Source organism: Hyla sarda, chromosome 11, assembly GCF_029499605.1.
Source record: "Hyla sarda isolate aHylSar1 chromosome 11, aHylSar1.hap1, whole genome shotgun sequence".
Taxonomy (NCBI): Eukaryota; Metazoa; Chordata; class Amphibia; order Anura; family Hylidae; genus Hyla; species Hyla sarda.
Genome location: NC_079199.1, coordinates 62203368 through 62229033, shown reverse-complemented (window position 1 = coordinate 62229033; position 25666 = coordinate 62203368). Strand labels below are relative to the sequence as shown.

At 42.2% G+C, this 25666-nt stretch overlaps 1 protein-coding gene across 9 annotated transcripts in view; it reads right to left on the bottom strand.

The window, feature by feature from the left end:
• Nucleotides 1-1866: 1866 nt before the first annotated feature.
• Nucleotides 1867-25666, bottom strand: part of RYR3 (ryanodine receptor 3) — a 991818-nt gene continuing 968018 nt past the window's right edge. For all 9 annotated transcript variants that reach the window (XM_056545312.1, XM_056545313.1, XM_056545314.1 and 6 more), the window contains 6 exons: nt 22737-22871; nt 22227-22383; nt 14558-14622; nt 14374-14474; nt 5961-6012; nt 1867-2243 (listed from right to left, as the gene is read on the bottom strand). In XM_056545312.1, coding sequence (XP_056401287.1) covers nt 2148-2243; nt 5961-6012; nt 14374-14474; nt 14558-14622; nt 22227-22383; nt 22737-22871 — 606 coding nt within the window. In that variant the 3' untranslated portion in view covers nt 1867-2147. The remainder of the gene's footprint in view (nt 2244-5960; nt 6013-14373; nt 14475-14557; nt 14623-22226; nt 22384-22736; nt 22872-25666) is intronic.

The following is a 25666-nucleotide window of genomic DNA, read 5'->3' as shown; positions in this document are numbered from 1 at the left end:
AGCCGAAAAAGGATTTCTTCCCGGCGCTCTCCAGAGGGAATAAATAATTTTTAACCATGCCACGGACTTGTAAAAGAAAGGTTTATTTAAGCATATAAATGGATACGGACAACGCATTTCGAGGGGCGGGACCCCCTCTTCATCAGGGCCAATAAAATTGGCTTTGTCCTTAAGGCCAAAATTGGCTGTGTCCTTAAAGGGTTAAATAAAACCAAAGACTGGACCTAACAAGTAATAACAAAAAAAATGAAACCTGTCAGATTAAATTATACTTCTGCCTTTGGTGTCATAAAGAAAAGTGATCAATGGCAATAAGTGGCTGAAATCTTTCATGCATAACAAAAATCATTGGAATCACTCCTGCTTGACGGCTACATGTTATCCAATGCTCTCGGTTAAATGGGCATTTTCGCTTTAAAAAAACTTTTGACTTGTAGTAGAGAAATGTCAAAAGTTTTGATTAGTCAGGGTCTGAGTGTTTAGACCATGACCAATAGTAATAACTAGCTGGGAGAACAGCACACTGAGCGAGACTAACTTACAATGTAAGTCTATGGGATTGTCTTGCTCAGCTGCACTTTTCACTCATGCTATCAGTTGGCTGGGATCTGAACACTCAGAAATGTTTTAAAGCGACAGGCACACTTTAATTATAGAGGTAATAGAAAAAGGTATTTTTTGTGTTTCTTTGCCCCTTGATAAATGGGCAGTGCTCATCCTTTGTAAAAAAAAAAAAAAAGAAAAAGAAAACATTTTTTTTGACCGGCATCTTGTGTCTGCACAGTAAGACAAAACCGCTCAGCTGGTTTATCATTTATTTATTGCGATGGGCACTTTATTGTATTTGAAGAAAAATGCATAAAGTTAGCAGCTTCACTACAGCACTTACCAATGACCAGAAAGCAGTGCTTTGAATTTGGCATAAGATTTCCATTTAAGAGAATATAATTTAAAATACATTCCAGTTTCTTCAAATAACAGCAAACTGTCATTGAAAGAAAAAACTAAATAGCAACTGAATGCAGTTTCTCATTTTGTACAGTAAGACAAAGAACAGCACAACTTTTGTGTATTTCGTCAAACTAATTCTAACATGGGAAAAAAATATCTTGCATAGCTACGTCTACAGACGGTTAAGGCACTTAATCGATTAAGTTCAGCGTCGAAAAAGTGTTAAGAAGTAACTTTAACCTTACTAACTTTACCTTCAACTGCCTGATGTTTCACAAAATACATCTAACTACTATCACCTTTCATAGACTAGACTTTCTTACATAAGTAAACGTAAAGCTCTAAGCACCAGATGTACCCAGAAGCTCGCTTGTAAAACCAAAGGCCAAGGTGGTTTCAGCCTGTTTATGTCCAGTTGAATTCTTTCAGGCTCCAGAGCACAAACATTATCAGAAACAGATGCAGCAAACTTTGACTTGGCGTCTGTAACTAGCATCAGATTTGTATCATGATCAAAAGCCTCAATATCAAAGTGGAAAAAAGGAAGAAAATGGCATGCTTTTCCAGACACAAAGTCCCATTCTACAGAACAGTTGCGTCTACTACGTTTTGAGTGTTCAACCTTTGAACTTCACTGCTGCAGGGAGAACTGAGCAGTTGCTGTGAAGATAATTATTGTGCACTGGATGTGTATCAGTTAGCCCTTTGGTTCTCGGGCAGCCACATATGTAGCATTTCAGATAATAGAGATCTGCCCATTAGTGTGAATATCAAGAGATGCTGGGATGGGTGCAATCAGGCTAAATACCATTGGTTGAGTTGTAAACGTTTGAATTTAGGTCCTATCTGGTAGATTTAAAATTATATTGACTTTTATTTCATTACATTTTTTAGTAACTTGACAAATGCACTGTGTCTAATTGAGCATGACAGATCATCAGTTTATTGATGTACTGTGGTGGTGTTTTATTAGTACTTTTTGTTCTAAAAATCTTGTATTTCATTGCACATTTTCTTTAGATCTGTTTTTGTCATAGGAGTCATTGATGTAAAGGAAATGATATGTATCCAAATGAGTAGATTGAGGTCGCGGTTAGGCAGAGCTGGTCTTCTAGTAAATGTGTTTCACTGGGTGAATTTTGTTTCAAGTTCAGTACATGCCCAGTGGATCTGGCTGATGGGTTAATGCCAAATTATTATCCAAGCAGGTCTTCATATTGCTTGCGGAAGCAGTCACCAGCTGGGAAGAAGTCCCAACACCTCTCTTGATACATCTTCCAGACATAAGATTCCTACAGGAGACATAAATAGAAATAATATACAGAATTATGAACTTTGAGAGGAATTTATTATTTGTGCATTTTTAACTCTACTTTTTCAGCTTGCACTTTCTCCCAACTGTTCAAAATGTATCATCTTGTTGCATGATGAGGTTTGTGCAATTTTTAATGGCATTTTTTTTTTTGTCTAGTGGATCTTCCATCACCAATTAGGGGGGAATCATATAATAAATGTATCTAAAAGCCACTTAAACTATGTCCCCTTCTTATGCCAAAAACTAGACATGTTAAAAAGTCACAAAAAAGTGCAGATGCCTAAGAAATGTATCTAAGACAGAAAAATATATTGCAAAATGCATCAGAAAAACACATAGAAAACTCAACGAATTCCCCCTTTATGCACTTTTCTGCACAATGTGAGCATTTTGGACTATGTATATCTCTGCTAATATTCTAAGCATTGGTACTGTAAGAATAAATCATTAGGAAAACTGTCTGTGCTACAAAATATCACAAAGGGGGTTATAGAAATAGTGTAGTTACATGGGCTACATTTATAAAGCCATTTCTATAGCTTCCACTTCTAATGATACTCAAAATAAAGAGGACTTTACTTTCCAAAATGTATCTGTTTATCAACAATTTAGGATTTGGGGATTATTCTTTATTAGATGTTATATTAAATATTATGGATTTTAGATGCAAAGCACTTTCTGGATACTGTAATACAGAAAAAAATGTAAAATGCCTCATAGTTATAAAATCCGTTTGGTCCTATTGTCAGTCAATTACAGGACCATTCTCCTATCATTTCACAGAGTTGTAGATGGAAAGCTTACACCTTATTGATTCTCCAGGTTAGCACATAGCGTTCTTTTTTGAGGTAAAGAGACTAAAAAGGTTAATGGGAGACATCAGTCTTATAGGTTTAAAGAGCATGTATGCTGTTTCACTGCTTTTTTTTAACCCCTTTAGGACGCAGCTCATTTTCACCTTAAGGACGCATTCCTTTTTTGCAAATCTGACCACTGTCACTTTAAGCATTAATAACTCTGGGATGCTTTTATTTTTCATTCTGATTCCAAGACTGCTTTTTCGTGACATATTCTACTTTGTTAGTTGTAAAATTTCGTCGATACTTGCCTCATTTCTTGATGAAAAATTCCCAAATTTGATGAAAAAATTCAAAATTTAGCAATTTTTTTTACTTTGACACTCTCTGCTTATAAGGAAAATGGACATCCCAAATAAATTATATATTGATTCACATATACAATATGTCTGCTTTATGTTGATATCATAAAGTTGACATGTTTTTACTTTTGGAAGACATCAGAGGGCTTCAAAGTATAGCAGCAATTTTCCAATTTTTCACAAAATTTTCAAAATCTGAATTTAGTTTTGAAGTGGATTTGAGGGGCCTTCATATTAGAAATACCCCACAAATTACCCCATTATAAAAACTGCACCCCTCAAAGTATTCAAAATGACATTCAGTAAGTGTGTTAACCCTTTAGGTGTTTCACAGGAATAGCAGCAAAGTGAAGGAGAAAATTCAAAATCTTCATTTTTTACGCACTCATGTTCTCGTAGACCCATTTTTTGAATTTTTACAAGGGGTAAAAGGAGAAAAATCTTCCTAAAATGTGTAACCCGATTTCTCTCGAGTAAGGAAATATCTGAGATGTGTATGTGAAGTGTTCTTTGGTTGCACTAGAGGGCTCAGACGGGAAAAAGCGATAATGGGATTTTGGAAAGCAAATTTTGCTGAAATGGTTTTTGGGGGCATGTCACATTTAGGAAGCCCCTATGGTGCCAGAAGAGCAAAAAAAAAAAAAAAAAAAAAAAAAAAAAAACAAATGGCATACTATTTTGGAAACTACACCCCTCAAGGAACGTAACATGGGGTACAGTGAGCCTTAAGACCCCACAGGTGTATGACGACTTTTAATTAAAGTTGGATGTGTAAATTAATTTAAAAAAATATGTAAATACCCCATGTGTGGACGTCAAGTGCTCTGCTGGTGCACTACAATGCTCAGAAGAGAAGGAGCGCCATTGAGATTATGGAGAGAGAATTTGGTTGGAATAGAAGTCAGGGGCCATGTGTGTTTACAAAGCCCCCCGTGGTGCCAGAACAGTGGACCCCCCCACATGTGACCCCATTTTGGAAACTACACCCCCCACAGAATTTAATAAGGGGGGCAGTGAGCATTTACACCCCACTGGTGTTTGACAGATCCTTGGAACAGTGGGCTGTGCAAATGAAAAATGCATTTTTTCATTTTCACAGACTTTTGCAACAGCTTGAGGCACACTGGTTGGAGAACCTTCAGTTAGGTTCTGTTACCTAGCTCAGTATTTTCCAACCAAGTTGCCTCCAGCTGTTGCAAAACTACAACTCCCAGCATGTACTGATCGCTGAAGGGCATGCTGGGAGATGTAGTTATGCAATCCCTACCCTTCAATTCCCTGGTTGAACTTGATGGACATATGTCTTTTTTCGACCGTACTAACTATGTAACTGCTGGAGGTATGCAACTACAACTCCCAGCATGGCGAGACAGCTGTTTGCTGTTAGGGCTTGCTGAGATTTGCAGTTTTGCAACATCTGGAGGGCTACAGTTTAGAGACCACTGCACAGTGATCTCTAAACTATGGCCCTCCAGATGTTGCAAAACTACAAATCCCAGCATGCCCAGACAGCAAACTGCTGTGTGGGCATGCTGGGAGTTGTAGTTTTGCAAGATCTGGAGGGCCACAGTTTATAGACCACTGCAGAGTGATCTCCAAACTGTAGCCCTCTAAATCTTGCAAAACTACAACTCCCAGCATGCCCAAACAGCTGTCTGGAGGGCGACATCTGGAGGGCTACAGTTAAGAGACCACTGTATAGTGGTCTCCAAAGTTTAGCCCCCCCCCCCCCCCCGATGTTGCTAGGCAACTACTCACCGGCTTCCGTAGTCTTCACCAGGGAGCCATGAGGGAGCCACACGTCATCGCTGCCCGCCGCCACCGGTCAGGTAAGGGACCTCCACCACCGCCGCCGGTCACGCTACAGTTCCCCCATTCTGCCTGGATTACCGTCGGTGGGCAGTACGGGGGAACCGAACTTTAGCTCAGTTGAGTGTCTTAGATTCCTACTTAGATTGGTATCATGATAGGGTTATGAGCAGAAGACAGGCAGTCAGGCAAGGTGTTTTGTCAGGTAGAAAGTCTTGCTCATACAATAAACATTTCTGAAGTATATCAATGAACAAAGAACCCCTGGTAAGGTTCATGGATCCAAGTTCCTTCCTTCATGATGAACCTTTCTTGAAGAACAGATTTACAAAGTTCCTTGGTTCCTACTGCACCACACCCTATTGTTTTCACACCATTTTCAGCTCACCACTGATTGCTGGTTCAGCGTCTGCTTTTGTCTATAATGTTATGCCTTATGCACAACACAAAAAGGTGAGTACATAGGCGCACTCTACACCTTACCCAGCCTTTCACTTGTAGTACTTCATTAGTTTTGTGTTTTTTATACCAATTTCTGTGTTTGTTGTGGGAAATTACCTTCTTTTACATGCTAGCTCCATACCATTATTTCATAGTGTATCTTTAACTGTTTGTAAGAGGGGTGGTTTTCAGCTTTGCATAGTTTCATCATGGCATGACAGCATGACATAGGTAAGTGATTAATATATGCAATTAAATGGATTGCATGCAATGTAAAATACGTACCTGGCCAGTATGTTCCGTCTCATCCTTATTAATGATATACATGAGGAAAAACCTGTAACAAGCACAGAGACGTTCATGTGAACTTGGAAGATTCATGACTGCCAATGGTAGTTACTGCTAATGAGAATTTTTTTCAGATAAGCTGAGTATGGTGACAGTATATCACTATGGGTGAAAACAAGTCTCATCTAGTAAACTTAAGAAAACAGATATTTCGCTTTTTAAATTGTGCTGAAAATGTAGATGAGAATTACTTGGTTTTCTCTTCTATGGACTTCTTATTAGGACACATGTAAAACATTTCTAAGAAGTCAATAGTTAATATTGATCCTCCAGCAAGCTGACTATTAGGATCAGGGAGATTTTATAAGCAATTGTTTCTGTAGGTGAGAAGACATGGCATAGAAGGCAAGTGCTGAAAACACATTAGAGCTTTTTTTCATGATATCTAAACTGATAGATTTGGAAGCAGATGACAAGAGTGGTGACAGCTCATGACCCTCAGAGAGACTATTGAAGCACAAGCATGCCATGGATATATCTAGCAACAATAAAATGTAAGAAAATAAGAAAAATCCATGAGAAGTTTGTAGATATCCTGTAGGAATTAACTTCTGACACCTCTGGCCTCACAGATTCTCAAAGAGAAGGTCAGTGCGGGTAAAGTCCTCCAGCTTTGTCTTCAAGTGAAATGCTTAAAGGACATTTACAATGTGTTCATCTGCAATCTGCACCTGACTTTGATGTAAGCCTCCTCATTTCTCTTCCTTCATTGATTTAAACTGTGTGGTAGTTGGATGTTATTTTATTATTATTAACCCCTTGGGGACGAAGGGATTTCCAGTTTTTGCACTTTCTTTTTTTCCTCCTTACCCTTTTAAAAATCATAACCCTTTTTCAATATTGCAGCAAAAAATCCATATGATGGCTTATTTTACCCAAAAAATGACATCAGTTATTTTACTCAAAAATCTACAGCAAAATGGAAAAAAAATCATTGTGCGACAAAATTGAAGAAAAAATGCAATTTTGTAACTTTTGGGGGCTTCCATTTCTACATAGTAAATTTTTCTGTAAAAATGACACCTTATCTTTAATCTGTAGGTCCATACGATTAAAATTATACCCTACTTATATAGGTTTGATTTGAGTTTGTTGTATTTCTGGAAAAAAATCATAACTACATGCAGGAAAATTTATACATTTAAAATTGTCATCTTCTGACCCCTATAACTTTTTTTTATTTTTCTGCATATGGATTGGTATGAGCGCTAATTTTTTTGCGCAATGATCTGAAGTTTTTAGCGGTACCATTTATGTATTGATCGGACTTTTTGATCACTTTTTATTAATTTTTTTCATGATATAAAAAGTGACCAAAAATACGCTATTTTGGACTTTGGAATTTTTTTGTGCATACGCCATTGACCATGCAGTTTAATTAACGATATATTTTTATAATTCGGACATTTCCGCACATGACGATTACCACATATGTTTATTTTTATTTACACAGTTGTTTTTTTTAATTGGGAAAAGGGAGGTGATTTAAACGTTTATTAGGGAAGGGTCTTTATTCACTTTTTTTCCAGTTTTTTTTTTTTTGCAATGTTATAGCTCCCATAGGGGGCTATAACACTGCACACATTGATCTTTTACATTGATCAATGGTTTCTCATAGGAAACCATTGATCAATGATTCTGCCGCTTGACTTGTCATGCCTGGATCTCAGGCACTGAGCAGTCATTTGGCGATCGGATAGCATGGAGGAAGGTAGGGACCCTCCTGCTGTCTTTACAGCTGTTCGGGATGCCGCAATTTCACTGTGGACATCCCGAACAGCACCCTGAACTAACCGGCAGTGCTTTACTTTCAGTTTAGACGCGGCGTTCAACTTTGAATGCCGCGTCTAAAGGGTTAATAGCGCGCGGCACCGCGATCAGTGCTGCACGCTATTAGCCACAGGTCCCGCCCGTTGTTAGAGGCTGGGCCCGACCCGCTATTATAGAAAGGGAGTGGGCTGAGGGCGTATAGGTACGCCCTCCATCCCCAAGGAGTTAAACTATAGTTGTACAGTACAGCAATGTGAATAACCAGGGATTGCCTTATCCTAAGGTGAAATGTGTAATGTAAGAATTTATGAATTATCATTCTCAAAATTCAGTTTTTGTAGGAGAGTAAAAGAAAGGAAAAATGTTCACATATACTTAAGCCTAGTTTGTCATACTGTAAAACATTGGGGGACATATATCATTGGCTTTACACCACTTTAATGTTCTAAATGTCCATGCAAATTTTGTGCAATATTTTTGCGCAATTTTCGGTAAAACATCTTTCAAAGTTGTCTACTGTTAGGTGCATCACATTTTGCAGTGGAGCTTTATTTATCATTTGGGCAAGTTAAATTTAGTAGTGTTTTCATGTTCAAAAGTTACCATTTTTGCGCAAACTTACACCACCTAATAGGACATGTACAAATGTGTCAGATGCCAGAGTACAAAGCTGAAGCCAATCAAGGCAGCTCACTGGTTTTTACAATTGTGCAGGATTTATCAAGTCCTGTGCACTCTGCTGGTAAATTTTGAGCAACTGTGCAAACAATACACAAAGCAAATGGGTAAAGGGGGAGATTTATCAAAACCTGTGCAAAGGAAAAGTTGCCCAGTTGCCCATAGCAACCAATCAGCTCGCTTCTTTCATTTTTAACAAGCCCCCTGCAAAATGAAAGAAGCAATCTGATTGGTTGCTATGGGCAACTGGGCAACTTTTCCTTTGCACAGGTTTTGATAAATCTCCCCCAAAATCTTTACTACCTTACACCAACATTGATAAATGTCCCCCATTGAACGGTCCAAAAGCTATAAGAAATATATTTTTTTACAAAGCGTTAATTTTTTATGTAAATTTGTTTTCCCTTAGTCCTAACAGCAGCACAAAGAGGGGTGTTCTGCCCCTGTGAAGCAGGCAGGACGGTGGAATTTTTAATTCCGCCCAAGTAATTAGCATTTAATTATCTCTCCCATAAAAGGCCTCCTCCCCTAGGCCACATTGCTTATATAACAAGTAACAAAACAAATAATGGCGGGAAATTTGTGTGCTGCTGTTAGGACTAAGGGAAAACAAATTAACGTAAAAAATTAACGCTTCCCTTATGTCCTAACCAGCAGCACAAGAGGGGACTTAGCAAGTAACAACACAAATAGGGAGGGACTACGGCAGAGCAGTGCTTAGGATAGACTGCCCAAAGACCAACTCTTCCGAATGTTTGGCATTAACCCTGTAATGTCTGATAAATGTGTTATTGTTGCCCCAAGAAGCAGCAGCACAGATTTGTTCCAGAGGAACAGACTTCCTTTTGGCAAAAGAAGTATACACTGCCCGGGTAGAATGGGCAGTAACAAAGGCAGGAGGAGTTAACTCCTGGGCTACAAAAGCCTCACGGATTGCCTCTTTAGTCCATCTACTCAGAGAGGGTTTAGAGGCTTTAAAACCTTTGTTCTTTCCTGAAAAAGAGATGAGAAGGTGTTCTGATCTTCTAAAATTTCCAGTTCTTGCAATGTAGATTTTAAGGATTCTTGAAATGTCCAGCGTGTGATTTGCAGCTTCTTCAGGAGATGATGGGTTAGGACACAGAACTGGGAGAGATATGACCTGGTTGATGTTTGAGAAGGTCGGGACCTTAGGAACAAAGGTGGGCAGATATCTCAACAGGACTCTATCCTGGAGAAAAAGTGCATAAGGCTCAAAAGCCGAGAGGGCCTGAAGCTCACCAACTCTTTTGGCTGAGGTTATGGCCAGCAAAAAGGTGACTTTAAGGGTTAAATGCCTAAAGTCAGCTTCTTCCAGAGGCTCAAAGGGGGGAGAGCATAACCGCTTGAGAACAGTGGATAAATCCCATAGGTCTAAGAACCCTTGGTTTAAGTCTTTTAGCTACCCCGGAGGAATCTTTTGATTAGGGGTTTTTGTGACAGAGATCTGCCTAAAAGGCAGACAGTGCTGAGACTTGAACCTTTAGAGTGGATGGGCTTAGACCCTTGTCAAGGCCATCTTGGAGAAAACGTAGTAATGTAAAAGAGGAGGATCTGAGGCTACTACCTCTTTCATAGTACACCACTGATGAAAGATTTGTTTTATCCTGGAATAAACCTTGTTTGTTGATTGCGCTCTGGAATGAGCAATGGTTCTCAAAACCTCTGCAGGAAGCCCACTATCTAGTAGGGTCCTGTCAATCTCCAGGCTGTCAGATTGAGTCTCCTCAGATCTAGGCAGGAGCCTGTGTTGTGAGACACTAGGTTATGCATGGGGGGAAGCCTCCAATAACACCCGTGACTCATCCTCATGAGCTGGGTGAACAGGACCTCTTGGGCCAGAATGGTATGATGGCTATCACAGAGGCCTGGTCTTGCCTGACTTTCATTAATACCCTCGGTATCATGGAAAGTGGAGGGAATATGTAGCCCAGCCTGAACCTCCATGGTATGGAGAGAGCGTCTATCACCACAGCACTGTCCTCTTTGTAAAGAGAGCTAAACTTGCTCACCTTGGCGTTCAGACGTGTTGCCATGAGATCTATCTCTGGCACTCCCTACCGCAGAGTTATCTTCTTGAAAACTTCTTCGTTGAGAGACCATTCGCCCTGGACTGGAAGGCCGCGACTTAGACGATCTGCTACTGTGTTGAGATCCCCTTTGATGTGTATCGCTGAAAGGTGGTTCAAGTTGGTCTCTGCCCAAGACAGAATTAGTCCGGACTCCTTGAGGAGTGCTTGAGACTTCGTGCCTCCTTGTCTGTTATTGTAGGACACCACAGTGGTGTTGTATGACCGAACTCTTATTGCTTTCCCTAGAATAAGGGGTGCGAAGTGGAGAAGAGCTAGACGAACTGCTCTTTGTTCTCTCATGTTGGAGGAGAGAAGTCTCTCCTGAGAGGTCCAAGTACCCTGAACAGGATACTCGTTTAGATGGGCTCCCCAACCCAGAAGGGAGGCGTCCGTGGTCAAAATGATCCAACGAGGTTGAATCAAGGACTTCCCATCCGTCAGATCCATCCACCATATGAGAGATGCTCGGACGTCGGGAGACAGGGTGCATCTCTTGTCCAACCCTTTGGGGTTGCGATTCCAAACCGACAAGACCTGATCTTGAAGTGGTCAGAGATGCCAAAGGGCCCAGGGCACTGCCTCTGCAGAAGCTGACATGTGGCCCAACATCTTCATCAGAGTTTGGATGGAGACTTTGCGAGGACTCCTCAGAAACTCTGCGGCTCTTATCACTCGACTCTTTCTCTCTGGAGTCAGAGATAAAGTCATGTGGGAAGAATCGACTATGAAGCCGAGAAAGTTCCGGGATGTGGAAGGAATGAACTCGGACTTCTCCCAGTTTATAATCCAGCCCAGACGCTGAAGGAAATCTAGAGCCAGATGAAGATGAGATTGTAAGACTTCTGGAGAAGCGGCTTTTAGAAGCCAGTCGTCCAGGTAAGGAATAATCTCTAGACCTCTTAGTCTGAGAGCAGCAACAACTGGAGCCACAACCTTTGTAAAGGTGTGGGGAGCAGAAGAAATGCCGAAAGGCAGGACAGCAAACTGGAGGTGTCTTACCACTCCTTTTATGGTGACAGCAACCCTCAAGAATTTCCTGTTAGCAGGATAAATGGGAACGGGAAGGTAGTCTTCCTTCAGATCGATGGTGACCATAAGATCTTGAGGGTCCAGTATGCTGGTGACTGACCAGATGGTTTCCATTCTGAACCGCCTTTTCTTTATGAAGCGGTTTAGGAAACGGAGGACGATAATCATGCGCCAGTCTCCTGATTGCTTTGGGACTAGGAAGATAAGGGAGTAGACCCCTAACCCTCTCTGGTGGAAGGGGACTTCCTCTAGGGCTTTTTTCTCTATATATTGGAGAACCGAGTCCTCCAGAATTGCTTTGTTTGGGGTAATAACTTTGTTAGCACAAATTTCCTTGGGGGGGGGGGGGGGGGGGTGTAGAAATAAAATCTATTTTGTAGCCTGCCCTGACTACTTTTACGACCCAAAGATCCTGGATTTCTTGCATCCAGGTGTCTATAAACAAACTTAAGCGGCCTCCCACAGGAGGAGTTCTGGAAAAACTTTCCAACTGAAAACCTTGAAGGGAAGGGAGAGGGAAAACGTGGGTGGATCTCTCGGGACTGTCATGAGTCGGACTTCCGGTCTTTACCCCAACCGCGTCCTCTACCACGCCTTGGGTTATATTGGCGCTTCTGAGTCTTGGAAGAGACCTGATTTCTGTTTCCTCTGCCTTTACTTCGGCCGCGAAAATTTTGGACAGGAAGGCTTTTGCCCTTCTTGTCGACGAAGCCTTCCATTATTTCATCCAATTGAGACCCGAATAGTCTGCCGGGCTCAAAAGAAAGCCCACATAGATTGATTTTGGAGGAGTTATCTGCCTGCCAGGGGCGGAGCCACAAGGGGCGACTAATGGCTGAAGCAAGGCCCATGGATTTTGATGCCAGCTTTAGGTGTTGTTGAGACGCCTCGCAAAGAAAATCTAGACTAAGAAGAAGGGTCTTAAATGAGTCCAGAGTTTCCTCTCTGGGAACATTCCCTTCTATGTCAGACTGAATCCGGAGAATTCGGTCTTTGGCGAAGTCGGAAACTTCTGATGACGCAATAGCCACATTAGTAGAGAGAATCTACTTTTCTGTCAAGGGGATCTTGGAGATTACTTCCGTCGTCCGCAGGAACCAGCACTAGCTTTGACAGTTTGGTGACTGCCATATCCATCTTAGGGGGTGGGAGCCAGGAGTCCGATTCCTTTTCCGGAAGGGGATACATAAGCTTAAATCTCCCAAAGAGAACCGGAGGTTTATCTGGATGTTTCCAATCAGTAATCATCAATTTTTTGAGATTGTCATCCACTTTGAAGGCCCACGGCCCTCTAGAGGTGGAAGCTGAGGCTTCGCCCTGTTCAACATCCTGGTCCCTTGACCGGATGGAGCGAAGTAATCTCTGGGTCTTTTCCACTGGAAAGCGGGATGGAAGTACAACCTCTTTGACGGACTGATCAGACCGTGCATCCACAGACATAACGGATTCCTCAGGAATGGAAGTGGGACTTGTGGAGATTCTTGGTTTCTTTGCAGAAAAAACTGACTTCAGTTCATTGATGGAGTTCCCCATGAACTCCCTCATCCAAATAAACATGTCCTGAACGGTGGGTTCCACCGGATTAGGGGGTGGCCGACAGCCGGGACACCTGTTAAACTCATAAGAGTCTGTCAGCGGAGTACCACAATCCGCACAGGTGAGGTGTTTCCTCTTGGAACTTGTTTTGCGGCTTCCAGGGTGGGACTCATCACAAGGGGGAGTAGACATTCTGGAAAATAAAAATTGCATTTAGAAAAAAGCCACAAGAAATGCAGGAGCATAAAAAATTGCGACGCACTACCTAAGAGAATAGATAGAGAGTGTGTAACAGAATACACAAGCACAAGCAACCCAGCAACAGCAGTGATTGCAGCAATTACTCTAGCAGCAAAGCAGCAAGAGACCTGCTGCCTGAAGGAGCTGCCTTAAATAGAGGAGCGGGGGGAGAAGATTGGAATAAGCTCCGCCCCCCGGATATGACATCACTATAACATTCTAATCTTATTCCCAAAAAGTATAGATCATTTTTGGCCTGCGCCCTTATGAGGGGCTTGGTAGAACATAATTGTGCTGGATAAATAATTACGGCACAGAAAAAAACAATAGAGCGCTTTCTGAAGTGCAGACACCGGACCGGAAGTAGTCAGATGACGCACTTCCGGTCCGCGGCCAAACTAGAGGCAGCTCTGCTGCCCGGAGGAAGAAAAGGTATGGACGTAATAGCGGAGGGGAGGGGGGACTATGCCCAGATAGGGACACTGACCCAGGGAGGGGGGCAGCGTCCGAAACCGTCCGCACTTGCGACGTAGTTATAATACAGTATCAAACTAATCCCCCGCGGCGTGGGGGATTATCAGCAGCGCTGCAGGGTACCAGAAAGAACTCCCCCTCATATAAAAAGAGGAGGGTAAAAAGCAAATATCTATCTAATGCAGGCTCAGTGGGGATTAACCCCACAGAGCCTGGATCGTCCTGCTGTCCGCACAGGACAGAAAAAAAGCAATGTGGCCAAGGGGAGGAGGCCTTTTAATGGGGAGATAATTAAATGCTAATTACTTGGGCGGAATAAAAAATGCCACCGTCCTGCCAGCTTCACAGGAGCAGAACAACACCCCTCTTGTGCTGCTAGTTAGGACGTAAGGGAACTGTATTTTACATGCAGCTTTAAAAAATTTTAATTCTGTTGTTTTCTTTTAGGGGAGGTAAGCAAAAAAAATATAAAAATCCATACAATCAAAGCAAAATTATATGTTCTGTAGTTGAGTAAGAGTCTATATACTTACAGATAGTTAGCCAGGTTGTGTTCTTGTAACGTGTGTGTTTCAAAGCCATGCGGCGTTGTATCAAAGTAATCATTTCCAATCCCACAAATGAAGCATTTTGTCTGGATAGAGGAGAATAGTACATGATAAGAAAACACAATGTCTATCCTGTATTGCACTAATCTATCTTAGAATTTCACCATACCTCCATATCTTCTCTGACTTGTTCTTGTTGATCTCTCAGTTCCCCAAAGGCATCAATGATCAAACCTGTAGCAGAATAAAAAATAGTTGATAGCTACCACCACCATTATAATATAGGTGTGTGATTTTACATATAAATATATATACATATATATTTTTTTTTTTTTTTGCATAATTGTAAGGCATTGTTCACATTACATTTGTGCCCTATGTAGCACAAATACCGTATTTATCGGGGTATATCCTTGGTAAAATGAGGGTGCGTATGTGTGCATGTGTATATCCCAATACACTGTTTCTGACCCCGCAGAAGCCCCAAGGAAAGGCAGGGGGAGAGAGGCTGTCGCTGCCCGCTTCTCTGCCCCTGCCTTTCCTGGGGGTCTAGAGCCCTGCTGCCGCCGCTTCTCTCCCCGGCTATCGGCAATGGGGCAGCGGCGACAATAGCCAGGGGGAGAGAAGGGGCAGCGGCACCCATTACCGGCGCCGCTGCCCCGTTGCCTTCCCCATCCCCGGTTTTATAATTACCTGTTGTCGGGGTCGGGTCCGCGCTGCTTCTGGCCTCCTGTGTGGCATCCCCTGGGTCGTTGCTATGCGCTGCGAGACGCAATGACGAGTGACGTCTTCAACGTGATATCACTCGTCATTGCGCCGCGCAGCGCATAGCAACGATGCAGGGGACGCCACACCGAAGGCCAGAAGCAGCGCGGACCCGACCCCGGCAACAGGTAATTATACAACCGGGGATGGGGAGGCAAAAGGGCAGCGGCGCAGGCAATGGGGCAGTGGCGCCGATAGCCAGGGGGAGAGAAGCGGCGGCAGCAGGGCTCTAGACCCCAGGAAAGGCAGGGGGAGAGAAGCGGGCATTGACGGCCTCTCTCCCCCTGCCTTTCCTGGGGGCTTGTGCGGGGTCAGAAAAAATTGGGATGGGGGGAGGCAATGGGGCAGCGGCACCGGCAGTCTCTGGACCCCAGGAGAGGAAGGGGCAGAGAAGCCGGCAGCGACGGCAGGTCTCTGCACCTGCAAAAACCGCTGCAGTTCATTGATTTAAAGCGCCCGCTTTAAATCATTGAACTGCAGCGGCTTATCGGCGTATAACATGCAGATAAACTTTAGGCTAAAAATTTTAGCCTAAAAAATGTGTGTTATACGCCGATAAATACGGTATGTCAGAATTTCTTTAAAGGAATGCCGATGTATCCTTATGCATTAATTCCAATGGCCCAAATGTACTCAGCTTTAAGTGCCGTTTGAATAATTTTCCAAGCATATGCGTGTTTTGTCTCAGATTTAAAAGCATAGATTGCTCCACAGAGACAAAACACATATGGGGGAGATTTATCAAAACCTGTGCAAAGGAAAAGTTGTCCACTTGCCCATAGCATCCAATCAGATCACTTCTTTCATTTTGCAGAGGCCTTGTTAAGCCCTTAAGGACCAAGCCCATTTTAACCTTAAGGACCAGGCCAATTTTATTTTTGCGTTTTAGCTTTTCCTCCTCGCCTTCTTAAATCCATAACTCCTTTATATTTTCATCTACAGACTCATATAAGGGCTTGTTTTTTGCGTGACCAATTGTACTTTGTAATGAAACCTCTCATTTTACCATAAAATGTACGGCAAACCCAAACAAACATTTTTTAAGGAGGAAATTTTAATGAAAGCCACAATTTTGCACATTTTGTGGGTTTTGTTTTCACACTATACACTTTACGGTAAAAATTACATGTGTTCTTTATTCTGTGGTTCAATATGATTAAAATGATACCCATGGCTAGATACTTTTATATTTTTGTACCTCTTAAAAAAATCTAAAACTTTTTGGACAAAATCAGTAATCTAAAATCACCCTATTTTGACCACCGTTAACTTTTTCATTTTTCCATATATAGGGCGGTATGAGGGCTCATTTTTTGAACCGTCATCTTTACTTTTTATGGATACCACATTTGTATATATAAAACTTTTAGATTGTTTTTTATAAATTTATTTAAATAAAATGTGACAAAAAAAGCTGCATTTTTGGATTTTTTTTTTTTTACGTTTACGCCATTCACCATACGGGATAATTAACATTATATTTTGATAGTTCGGACATTCACGCAAGCGGTGATACCAAAAATGTTTATTAAAAAAATTAAAGCTTTTTGGGGGTAAAATGGGAAAAGCTGACAATTTCCATTTTTATTGGGGGAGGGGATTTTTCACTTTTTTTTTTACTTCTTTTTATTTTTACATTTTTCAACTTTTTTTTTTTTACACTTTTTAGGTAGGGGACTATCTATAGCAATCCTTTGATTGCTAATACTGTTCAGCACTGCTCTGATCTGCTCGATCTCACACCAGAGCAGAAGACCCCGGGAGATGGCCGGAGCCAGGTGAGGGGACCTCCAGCTGCCATGCTGGATAATCGGATCACCGTGGCAGCGCTGCGGGCGATCCGATCATCCATTCAAAGTACCGTACTGCCGCAGATGCTGTGATCTGTATTGATCACGGCATCTGAGGGGTTAATGGCGGACGTCGGCCATTACCGGTGGGTCCCCGGCTGCTGCTAGCAGCCGGAACCTGCCGTGTATGACACGAGCACGTTCCAATGCTCGCGGTCATACACAGGAAGTAAATGTACGTCCTGGTGTGCGAAGTCCCGCCAAACCAGGACGTACATTTATGTCCGTGGTTGTTAAGGGGTTAAAAATTAAAGAAGCAATCTGGTTGCTATGGTCAACTAAGCAACTTTACAGGTTTTAATAAATATCCCCCATATTTGTTTGGAAAATAACCAAGGTTTAGCCACTAGGGGACTACATTGAGGCCACTAAAATCAATGGGGCCCATGCCTGTATGTGCGCAGATAGAACGAGTAAAATATGTTTTCAACTGTGCTATTGACATGCCAGATGTTGGTGACAACCCAAGTAATAAATACATACAAGTTATGTGTAATAATGTGAAATGACACAGGGAAAAAGTAATGAACACATGAAGAAAAGGAGTTGCAATAGGCATGGAAAGCCAAGACAGCTGAAATCTATCAGTAAATAAAAATCAATCCAGCCCCTTGTCAGTACAAATTAATATCGGCTGATTCAGTCCCAACTAATTGCCTACAAAAAGGTAATTGCCAATCTAATTGTTGCAAAACATGATAGTATTGGTTACAGGTACATGTGTAAGCTTCTGACTGTTCCAGTGAGCTCTGTTGGGGTGATATATTATGGCAGTGGAAAGACAATCATTTCACCACTCATTTGCCTCGAACTGGTGTTACTCACACTCCTCAAGATTTCTGACAGAGGAATTAAAAGAATAATCAGAAGCGTTGTCCAAGAGCTAATGACAACTTGTGGATAGCTTCAAAAGACCTGGAATTAGCAGGTACTGTTAGCCTCACTATTTTCTTTGAGACAAGTTTCCACTTGTTTTTTTTTTTTCTGGCAGTTTTTGGAATACTGCCACTGCAGTTTTTGAGCCAAAGCCCGTGAGCCAAAGCCAAAGTGAGTTCAAAAGGAATAGGACATATAAAGGAAGGCCTTATACTTCTCCCTTATGGATCCACTTCTGACTTTGGCTCAAGAACTGCAGTGGCAGTATTCCAAAAACTGCCAGAAAAAAAAAAACAAGTGGAAACTTAGCCTAAGTGATGCACTTCGCTGCCATGGCCTGTATGCACGCTTACTACACAAGACTCCATCTATATATATAAAAAAAATGGGGGGGATTCATGAAAACCTATCCAGAGATAAAGTTGCTGAGTTGCCCATAGCAACCAATCAGATCATTTCTTTCATTTTCCAGAGGCCTTTGAAAAAAATGAAAGAAGCAATCTGATTGGTTGCTATAGGCAACTCAGCAACTTTTCCTCTGGACAGGTTTTTAGAAATTTCCCCCAATGTGTGTATGTATGTACGTATGTGTGTATGTTCCAGTATCACTTCGAAACGGCTAAAGATATTAACATGAAACTTAGTATACATGTTACTAATATGTCAACTACAAATATGTCAACTACAAATAGATAAATTAACCCTTACCCACCCCCATTTGCAAGGGTCTGGGTTTTTGTTTTAAAGTCCCATACAAGTCTATGGGTAATATATGTTATTGCATAACTTCCAAGCAGCTGGAGATATTTCAATAATACTTGGTCGCATGTTACTTATATGTCAACTACAAATATAGGATAGTTAAATTAACCCTAACCTCATTTGCAAGGGTTGTTTTTTTTTTTAAAGTAAAACTGTCACCCTGATCACCCACACTAAACCCAATACACTGAGTTATAGTGTTGGTGACAAGAAATCCAAAGAGGGGTCACTTACTATAATCGGTGCTATGGTTCCCCTTCTGAATTCAGGGAGTCGCTCGCAGGAGGCGGGGCCCCAGAGGTTGTCCGTCCCTGCTTCTTTCCGACTTCTCAATCAACCGTCCCCTTAATTAGCATATTCATATTCTGCGTCTCCACTTCCTAGTAACATGAGTCCCATGTCACGTGAGCCTTGCGCTCTGTTGGTAGAGCGCATGCGTCGGCAGTTTACATACAGCTCTCATGTCCTGAGCTCTGACTGCTGAAAGCAGTCATGTGAGAGCTGTAGTCATGTGAGAGCTGTAGAGCTGTCGGCGCATGCGCTCTACCAATAGAGCACAGAGCTCACGTGACATGCGACTCACATCACTAGAACGTGGAGTCGCATAATATGAATATGCTAAATAAGGGGAGGGCTGATTGGGAAGACGGAAAGAAGTAGAGGTGGCCAGCAGGGGCCTCCTGTGTGCGACTCCCTGAATTCAGAAGGGGTACTTTGCCAGCAATATTTCGGGAACCACAACACTGATTATAGTAAGAGACCTCTTTGGATTCCTGGTCACCCACACTATAACCCAGTGTATTGGGTTTAGTGTGGGTGATCAGGGTGACCGTTTTCCTTTAAAGTCCTGTGCAAATCTATGGGAAGTGTATGTTTCAGCATAACTTCCGTAGGGCTAGAGTTATTTGGATAATACTTGGTTCACATATTACTTATAAGTCAAATAAAAATATGTTAGTTAAATTAACCCTAACCTACCCACTTTATGTGAAGAATGGGGTTTTTGTTTCAAGTCCCATGCAAGTATATGGGACTTCTGGTACCATACTTTGCAAACTTCACTCTGTATCCCCTGATGAATGTGTCAGTCCAGCTGGCAAGCCACACCCTCCCTGCATGCCATGCCCTATCTTGCATAGACACGCCCAACTCAGCACCACCTGAGGACGGTATATGAGGATTAGATATGGGGATGGGATATAAGGACAAAATATGAAGACAAGATATGAGGTCGGGATATGAGGTCAGAATATGAGGAGGGGATTTGGGGTCGGGATATGAGGACAAAAGCTTCCTCCTTTGTTGCTTTTCCTCCCCCAACAAGGATTAGGTAGGAAAAACTGGGCAATGCCAGGTACTCAACTAGTTGCTGAATAAAAATAATATTTAGGGCTCGTTGACACGGGTGGATCCTCAGCGTATTTTACGCTGCAGATCCACCGATGATGGACCCCTACAGTGTGTTTCAGATGTGCCTGCTCGAAGCGTCAATCCGCCACTACGAGCAGACACACTGCTGCGATGTTCGAGTCGCCGCACGCATGTGCGTTGTACTCGCACACATCACGGCCGCTCCCCCTGCTCCCTGAGCTTGGCCGAGAGCAGCCGCGATGTGTGCGAGTATACTGCGCATGCATGCAGCGACTCGCACATTGCAGTGTGTCTGCATCGTAGTGGTGGATAGCCGCCCTGAGCAGGCACATTTGAGACACACTGTAGGAGGTCCATCATCGGCGGATCCGCAGCGTAAAATACGCTGCAGATCCGCCCATGTGAACGAGCCCTAAAGCTTGTTTAAAGTTTGCTGCACAACATCGAAAAGCCAGTGAAATACTGGCAGAGAATATAGTTTGGTCAGATGAGACCAAAATTAAACTGTTTGAATGTCATAATACACACCATGTTTGGAGGAGAAATGGCACGGCACATCACCCTAAAAACACTTTACCAACAGTGATGTTTGGACGTGGAAACATCAAGTGGTACTGGCAAACTTTACATAATGAAAGAAAGGATGAATGAACAAATGAATCCAACTATTCTTGACGAAAATCTGCTGCCATCTACATGGATGAAACAAGGGTGGCCATTTCAGCAAAGCAATGATCCCATACACACTGCCAAGGAAACTCTCAAATGGTTTCAAAGAAAGAAAAAAAAAAAAAGCTGCTATAATGGCCCAACCAATCATCAGACTTAAATCTCATTGAATATTTAAGTAAGAACTAAAGATTATGATTCGTAGGAATGCTCATGGAACCTTCAAGATTTGGAGATTGTTTGGAAAAAAAAAAAGCCAAAACTACACCTGAGCAATGCTTACGACTAGTTTGATGGTGATGACAAATTCAAGATGCCTCCTGTATGGGCTTTTGTACAGAGTATTAAATATAAATCAGTAATCATGTTTAATACTTTTTCCCTTTGTCATTTCACATTATTACACATAACTTAATTTCTGAGCATATTTTAGGTGTCTTTCTATTTCTGACTTTCTTGGCTTGTTGTCAACATCTGGTAAAAATGTCATGTCAATAGCATGAAATTCGCCTGCGCCTGATGAATTTAGGCCTCTGCCACTCCTCTGTGCACATCCTGGAACTTCTCTGCCTGACATGCTTAGTGCGTATGTGAGGAGAGTACAATACGCTTCACTATGCTTAAAACAGTATTTGTCTAGAACAGCAGTAGGTGTGTTCTTTTGGATGGCCTTTCACAGTAACTAGGCCCTTAAGACTGTAACAGGAACAAAATGGTACAACACTTAGATGTACGTATGTGGTATGCACTTATGAGAGGAGGACAATGCGCTCCAGTACGCTTAAAAAAGTATTTGTGTACAACACCAGCAGTACACACAGTCGCTGTGTACTACACCCAAAATTGCACTTTCTCTCTCAATCTCACTCCCTTCCCTACCAGTGCTTCTAGGCAGGATTTGTGCTTGAGCTGAATTGCTACTGTTCTGTGCAACACACTGCTCTCTGTCCCTCTGTAATAGAACACTGTAGTGCCTGGGAGGTGAATCGATGCAGTAAGAATGCTTTTCTGTGCAACACACACTGCTCTCTGTCCTTCTGTGCAACAGAACACTGACGTGACTAGGAAGTGAATCGCTGCGGGAAAAAAGCTTTTCTGGCCTAACACACAATGCTGGCTGTCCCTATCTATCTCTCTGCAATGAAAGGCTGAAGTGACTGGCCACAATATGGCTGCCAATTATATAGGGCTGTGGCATCATAGGGGTGACTGGCTGCTGATAGGCTGCATGTGATTCAGGGTCATCCTGCCTACCCTTGTTCCCGCCTTCCCAGGATTCCTTGCCCCATGTCCTCACATGTTGATCCACCATTTTAGATGCCCTGGAGCCTGGACCGCACTAAATGGAGTTTAATGAAGCGATTTGTGACGATATTCGCATTAGTTGCAAATCAGATTTTTCCTGAAACTCATAACGAATTTGGATTCGTCAGATTCGATTCGCTAATCCCTACATTATTGTATTTAGATGAATAGATAGAGAGGAGGTAGTTAATTTGTAAGCCGAATGACAGCTGAGTGTCCTAGAAAAATGAACTTGCTTACCTTGAATAATGGCAAGGAGAATGACGATAACAAAGAAGAAGAAGGTGATGTCAAACACAATACGATACATTTCATAAGGGTCACCAGCAGGGTCCTCAATCTCATCTCCAATGCCACCTCCGGCTCTCACCCCCACATACATATGAAACAGATAGCACTGCAAATGAAGCACATTCTAATTAGTCTGGTTTCCAATATCATTCATCACAAAGCACCCCATTGGGAAGGATTACATAACATTGTCTTCTATAGGATAATATCATACAAGTGATGATATTGTGACTCACTAATGCACTGACCCAAAGTAATGAACTAAGAACCTAAACTGTCACTCTATATAAACACTAGTTCACAGTCTACATTCATTAAGTCCTGTATCATCTACACTACACATTACCTAGTAACCTCATACATTACCCAGTTACCTCAGTTAGTCCCACAGAGTTCCCATGATCAGTGGGGCCCCCAGTGATTAATTTTGTTATTTCACATCATCCTTGCCACACATACCGTCATCATGTCATCACACTTCATATCAGGATCATCTTCATCCTCACTCTTGTTGTAAAATTTCCGGAAAAAATTGAATGCCACAACCGTGTAAAGATAGACAACAACAGCCAGGAGACCAACAGTTAACACCAGCTAAGGTAGAGGAAAAACATTTGTTATTATTTGTTAATCAATTTGATAATACCAAGATTTATCACTTAAGTTAAAAGGATTGTCCAGATTTAATTAACTTTATAAGAATCTGTAGTAACCAATTAAATGACTGACTTACTGATGAACCTTCACTGCAACCCTGTTTTTATATAATTATATGCCACCTCATCCCATGTGTCGGCTGAATGGCTTCCCTCGCCATAAGATGGCTACCTATTGAAGAAAATGTGACATACACATCAGTCTGCCTCCTCGGTAGCAGTACACTGAACACAAGCAGGGAGAGCAGGAGCAGTGGAGGAGGCAGAGTGATGGGTATGTCACAAGCTCCTCCATAGGCAGCCATGTAATACCCAGGAAAGCCATTTACCCGACACATGGGCATGGGGGATGCGGTCGTTCTGAGCTGCTTTACTGCACAGAACAGGGCTAAAGTGAAGGTTCACTATATTAGTTAGTCAGTCTGAGAGAGAGCTTAGTTTCTGTCCCCTGCGATCTCAGTGAGGAGCGTGTGTCATCTACCGGTAGACGACACAAGCTCCGATCATTTCTATGGGATAGCCGATGATGACAGAGTGCTGTACTAGGGTCTTTTTGGCGCTTCTATAGAAATGAAAAGAAGTGTGTTTTGTCTGCAGGACATGCTCCTCACTGAGCGCCAGGTTCCGTTCTGGAGATTGGGGGGGGGGGGGGATGGGGGTCCCAGAGGTCAGACCCCCCACAATCAGCTACTTATCCTCTATCCTGTGTATAGGGGATAAGTTAATCTTTGCTGGAGTTCTCCTTCAATAAGAATCTCTCGAAGTAACTCTAAATGTTAACTGGAATTGTCACCCCTGGGGGATTACTCTTTCTTGTTTCTTTTTTGAACACATACCTTTCCATGTTACCAGGCATGTGTAAGTTATACAAGTGCTTTCACCATTCAGGACCGCTCTCAAAGTATCAGAGAATTGCTGTATTGAGAACTGTCCTGATTGGTAAAACCACTTGTGGTCTGCAACATTTCAAAGGAATCAGTGTCATGTAATATTTTATTAGTCACTGCAGTGGAAATGAGCAATAGAAATACAAGGTAAAAAGGGGGCTTGACGTTGGACAATTCCTTTAATTCTGCACATACTTGATTTTGTTCCCCAATGGATTTACGCTGCCAAACCACTCTCCATATCCCCACTTCCTGAAGCCTTCACTCCTATAAACTGTTGTGAAAGGCTATGTTCACATGGTAGAATTCCACATTTCTGCTCAAATTTCATTTTGCAAAGCTTGCAGCTGAATTTTTGCAGAATTCTGGAAGAGTTCTCAAAACACAGAATCCTGATGAAATTTAAATGGGCACTGTCACCAATTTTATTTTTTGATATGTTGTAGTACTTATGTACTACAACATATCTCTAATATACTTTTATTTATTTATTTTTCATTAAAAAGGTTTAATTTACATTTAAAAACCGCCTACTGAAAAAGGACTGATTTTGGAGGGGCAATCAGTCCTTTTTCAGTTAGGCTGCACTCGCTCCCTGCCTGCCACTCCTCCCGCACATCACCGCCGCCTCGTTGCCGCCGCTGTCCCTGCACGCCCGCTGCCGCACTCTGCAGTAACTGCAAGTGTAATGAGGGAACGGGGTATGCGGGGCGGGGGGTGGGAGTTAATGGGCTAGTGCCATAGCGGGGGGGGGGGGTCAGGGGGAGGGGGAACGGGCTAGCAAAAAAAAAAATAGGATGGTGGGAGCTACCCTTTAAAGCCCAATTGACTTTATTGGGATTTCAATGTGGAATTCCACAACATTAAAAACAGGCCTTTGAATTTTGCCACCATGGAAATTGTGAATGGAACACCATAATCCCACTGTAGTCATTGGGCAGTAAATTCTGTGGAATTCATGATGATGACTTCTCAGGAGCACTTCAGGGAAAAGTTATGTCTTTATTCCCACAGTTATATATCAATTTCCTTATATAAATGTATTGCCAGAATTGATAACTTTAGTTATTTCTTTTAACATTGTGAAAGCTAAATAAAAAGTAAGTTTATGTTAATATAGAATGTATGTAGAGAACTGCCACTTTAAGCTGATGTCCAGAATATGCAGGACTTCTTTATCCAGCAGATAATAATTAATAGTGCATGCTGTGAGTGTTTAAAGCAGCTGCTTGGCTTCAATAATTCATGAGAGAGCTACAACAAACATCAGTGACTAGAAGCGGCCAGAAGAAAAAAGGGGAGATGGGCTCATAGTATTCCAGGAGGGAGGGCAAGAGAAATTCAGAAAGCTAAATGTTCTCTACTAATGTTACAAGCTTGTGAAATCGATCTGACTGCTCTATAAAGTCTGAAGTAATTTTTGCATTCACTCTTCTAATAGCAGGCCTCTCGGCAGGACCAGAGCACTAATAGCTGCACAAGTGTCAATAATTAGTGACTGATCTGATGCCATTATCACTAATGCTTCACAAACAGACACAGTTTATGACTATCTGCTCACTACTAGCCTGCATTGTCTAGCTAGCAGTGTCCAGAGGCTTGGCCCATTCCAGAGTTGGAGCTGTGAAATGAGCAGCACTTAATTCAGCTGTCTGCAGTGCTCTCTCTGCCATGAGTAATATGAGTGTATTAGCGGATTCAATGAGTCATTCACCATGCATGCCACTGCTGTAAACCAGGCCAAGCTGCAGTCCAGCCTTTCATCTTTTTTTAATCGCATGCTCTATTTTAGAAACACTGCAATCAACTAGTAATCTGTTTCATAATAAAAGATGAATTGCTCATC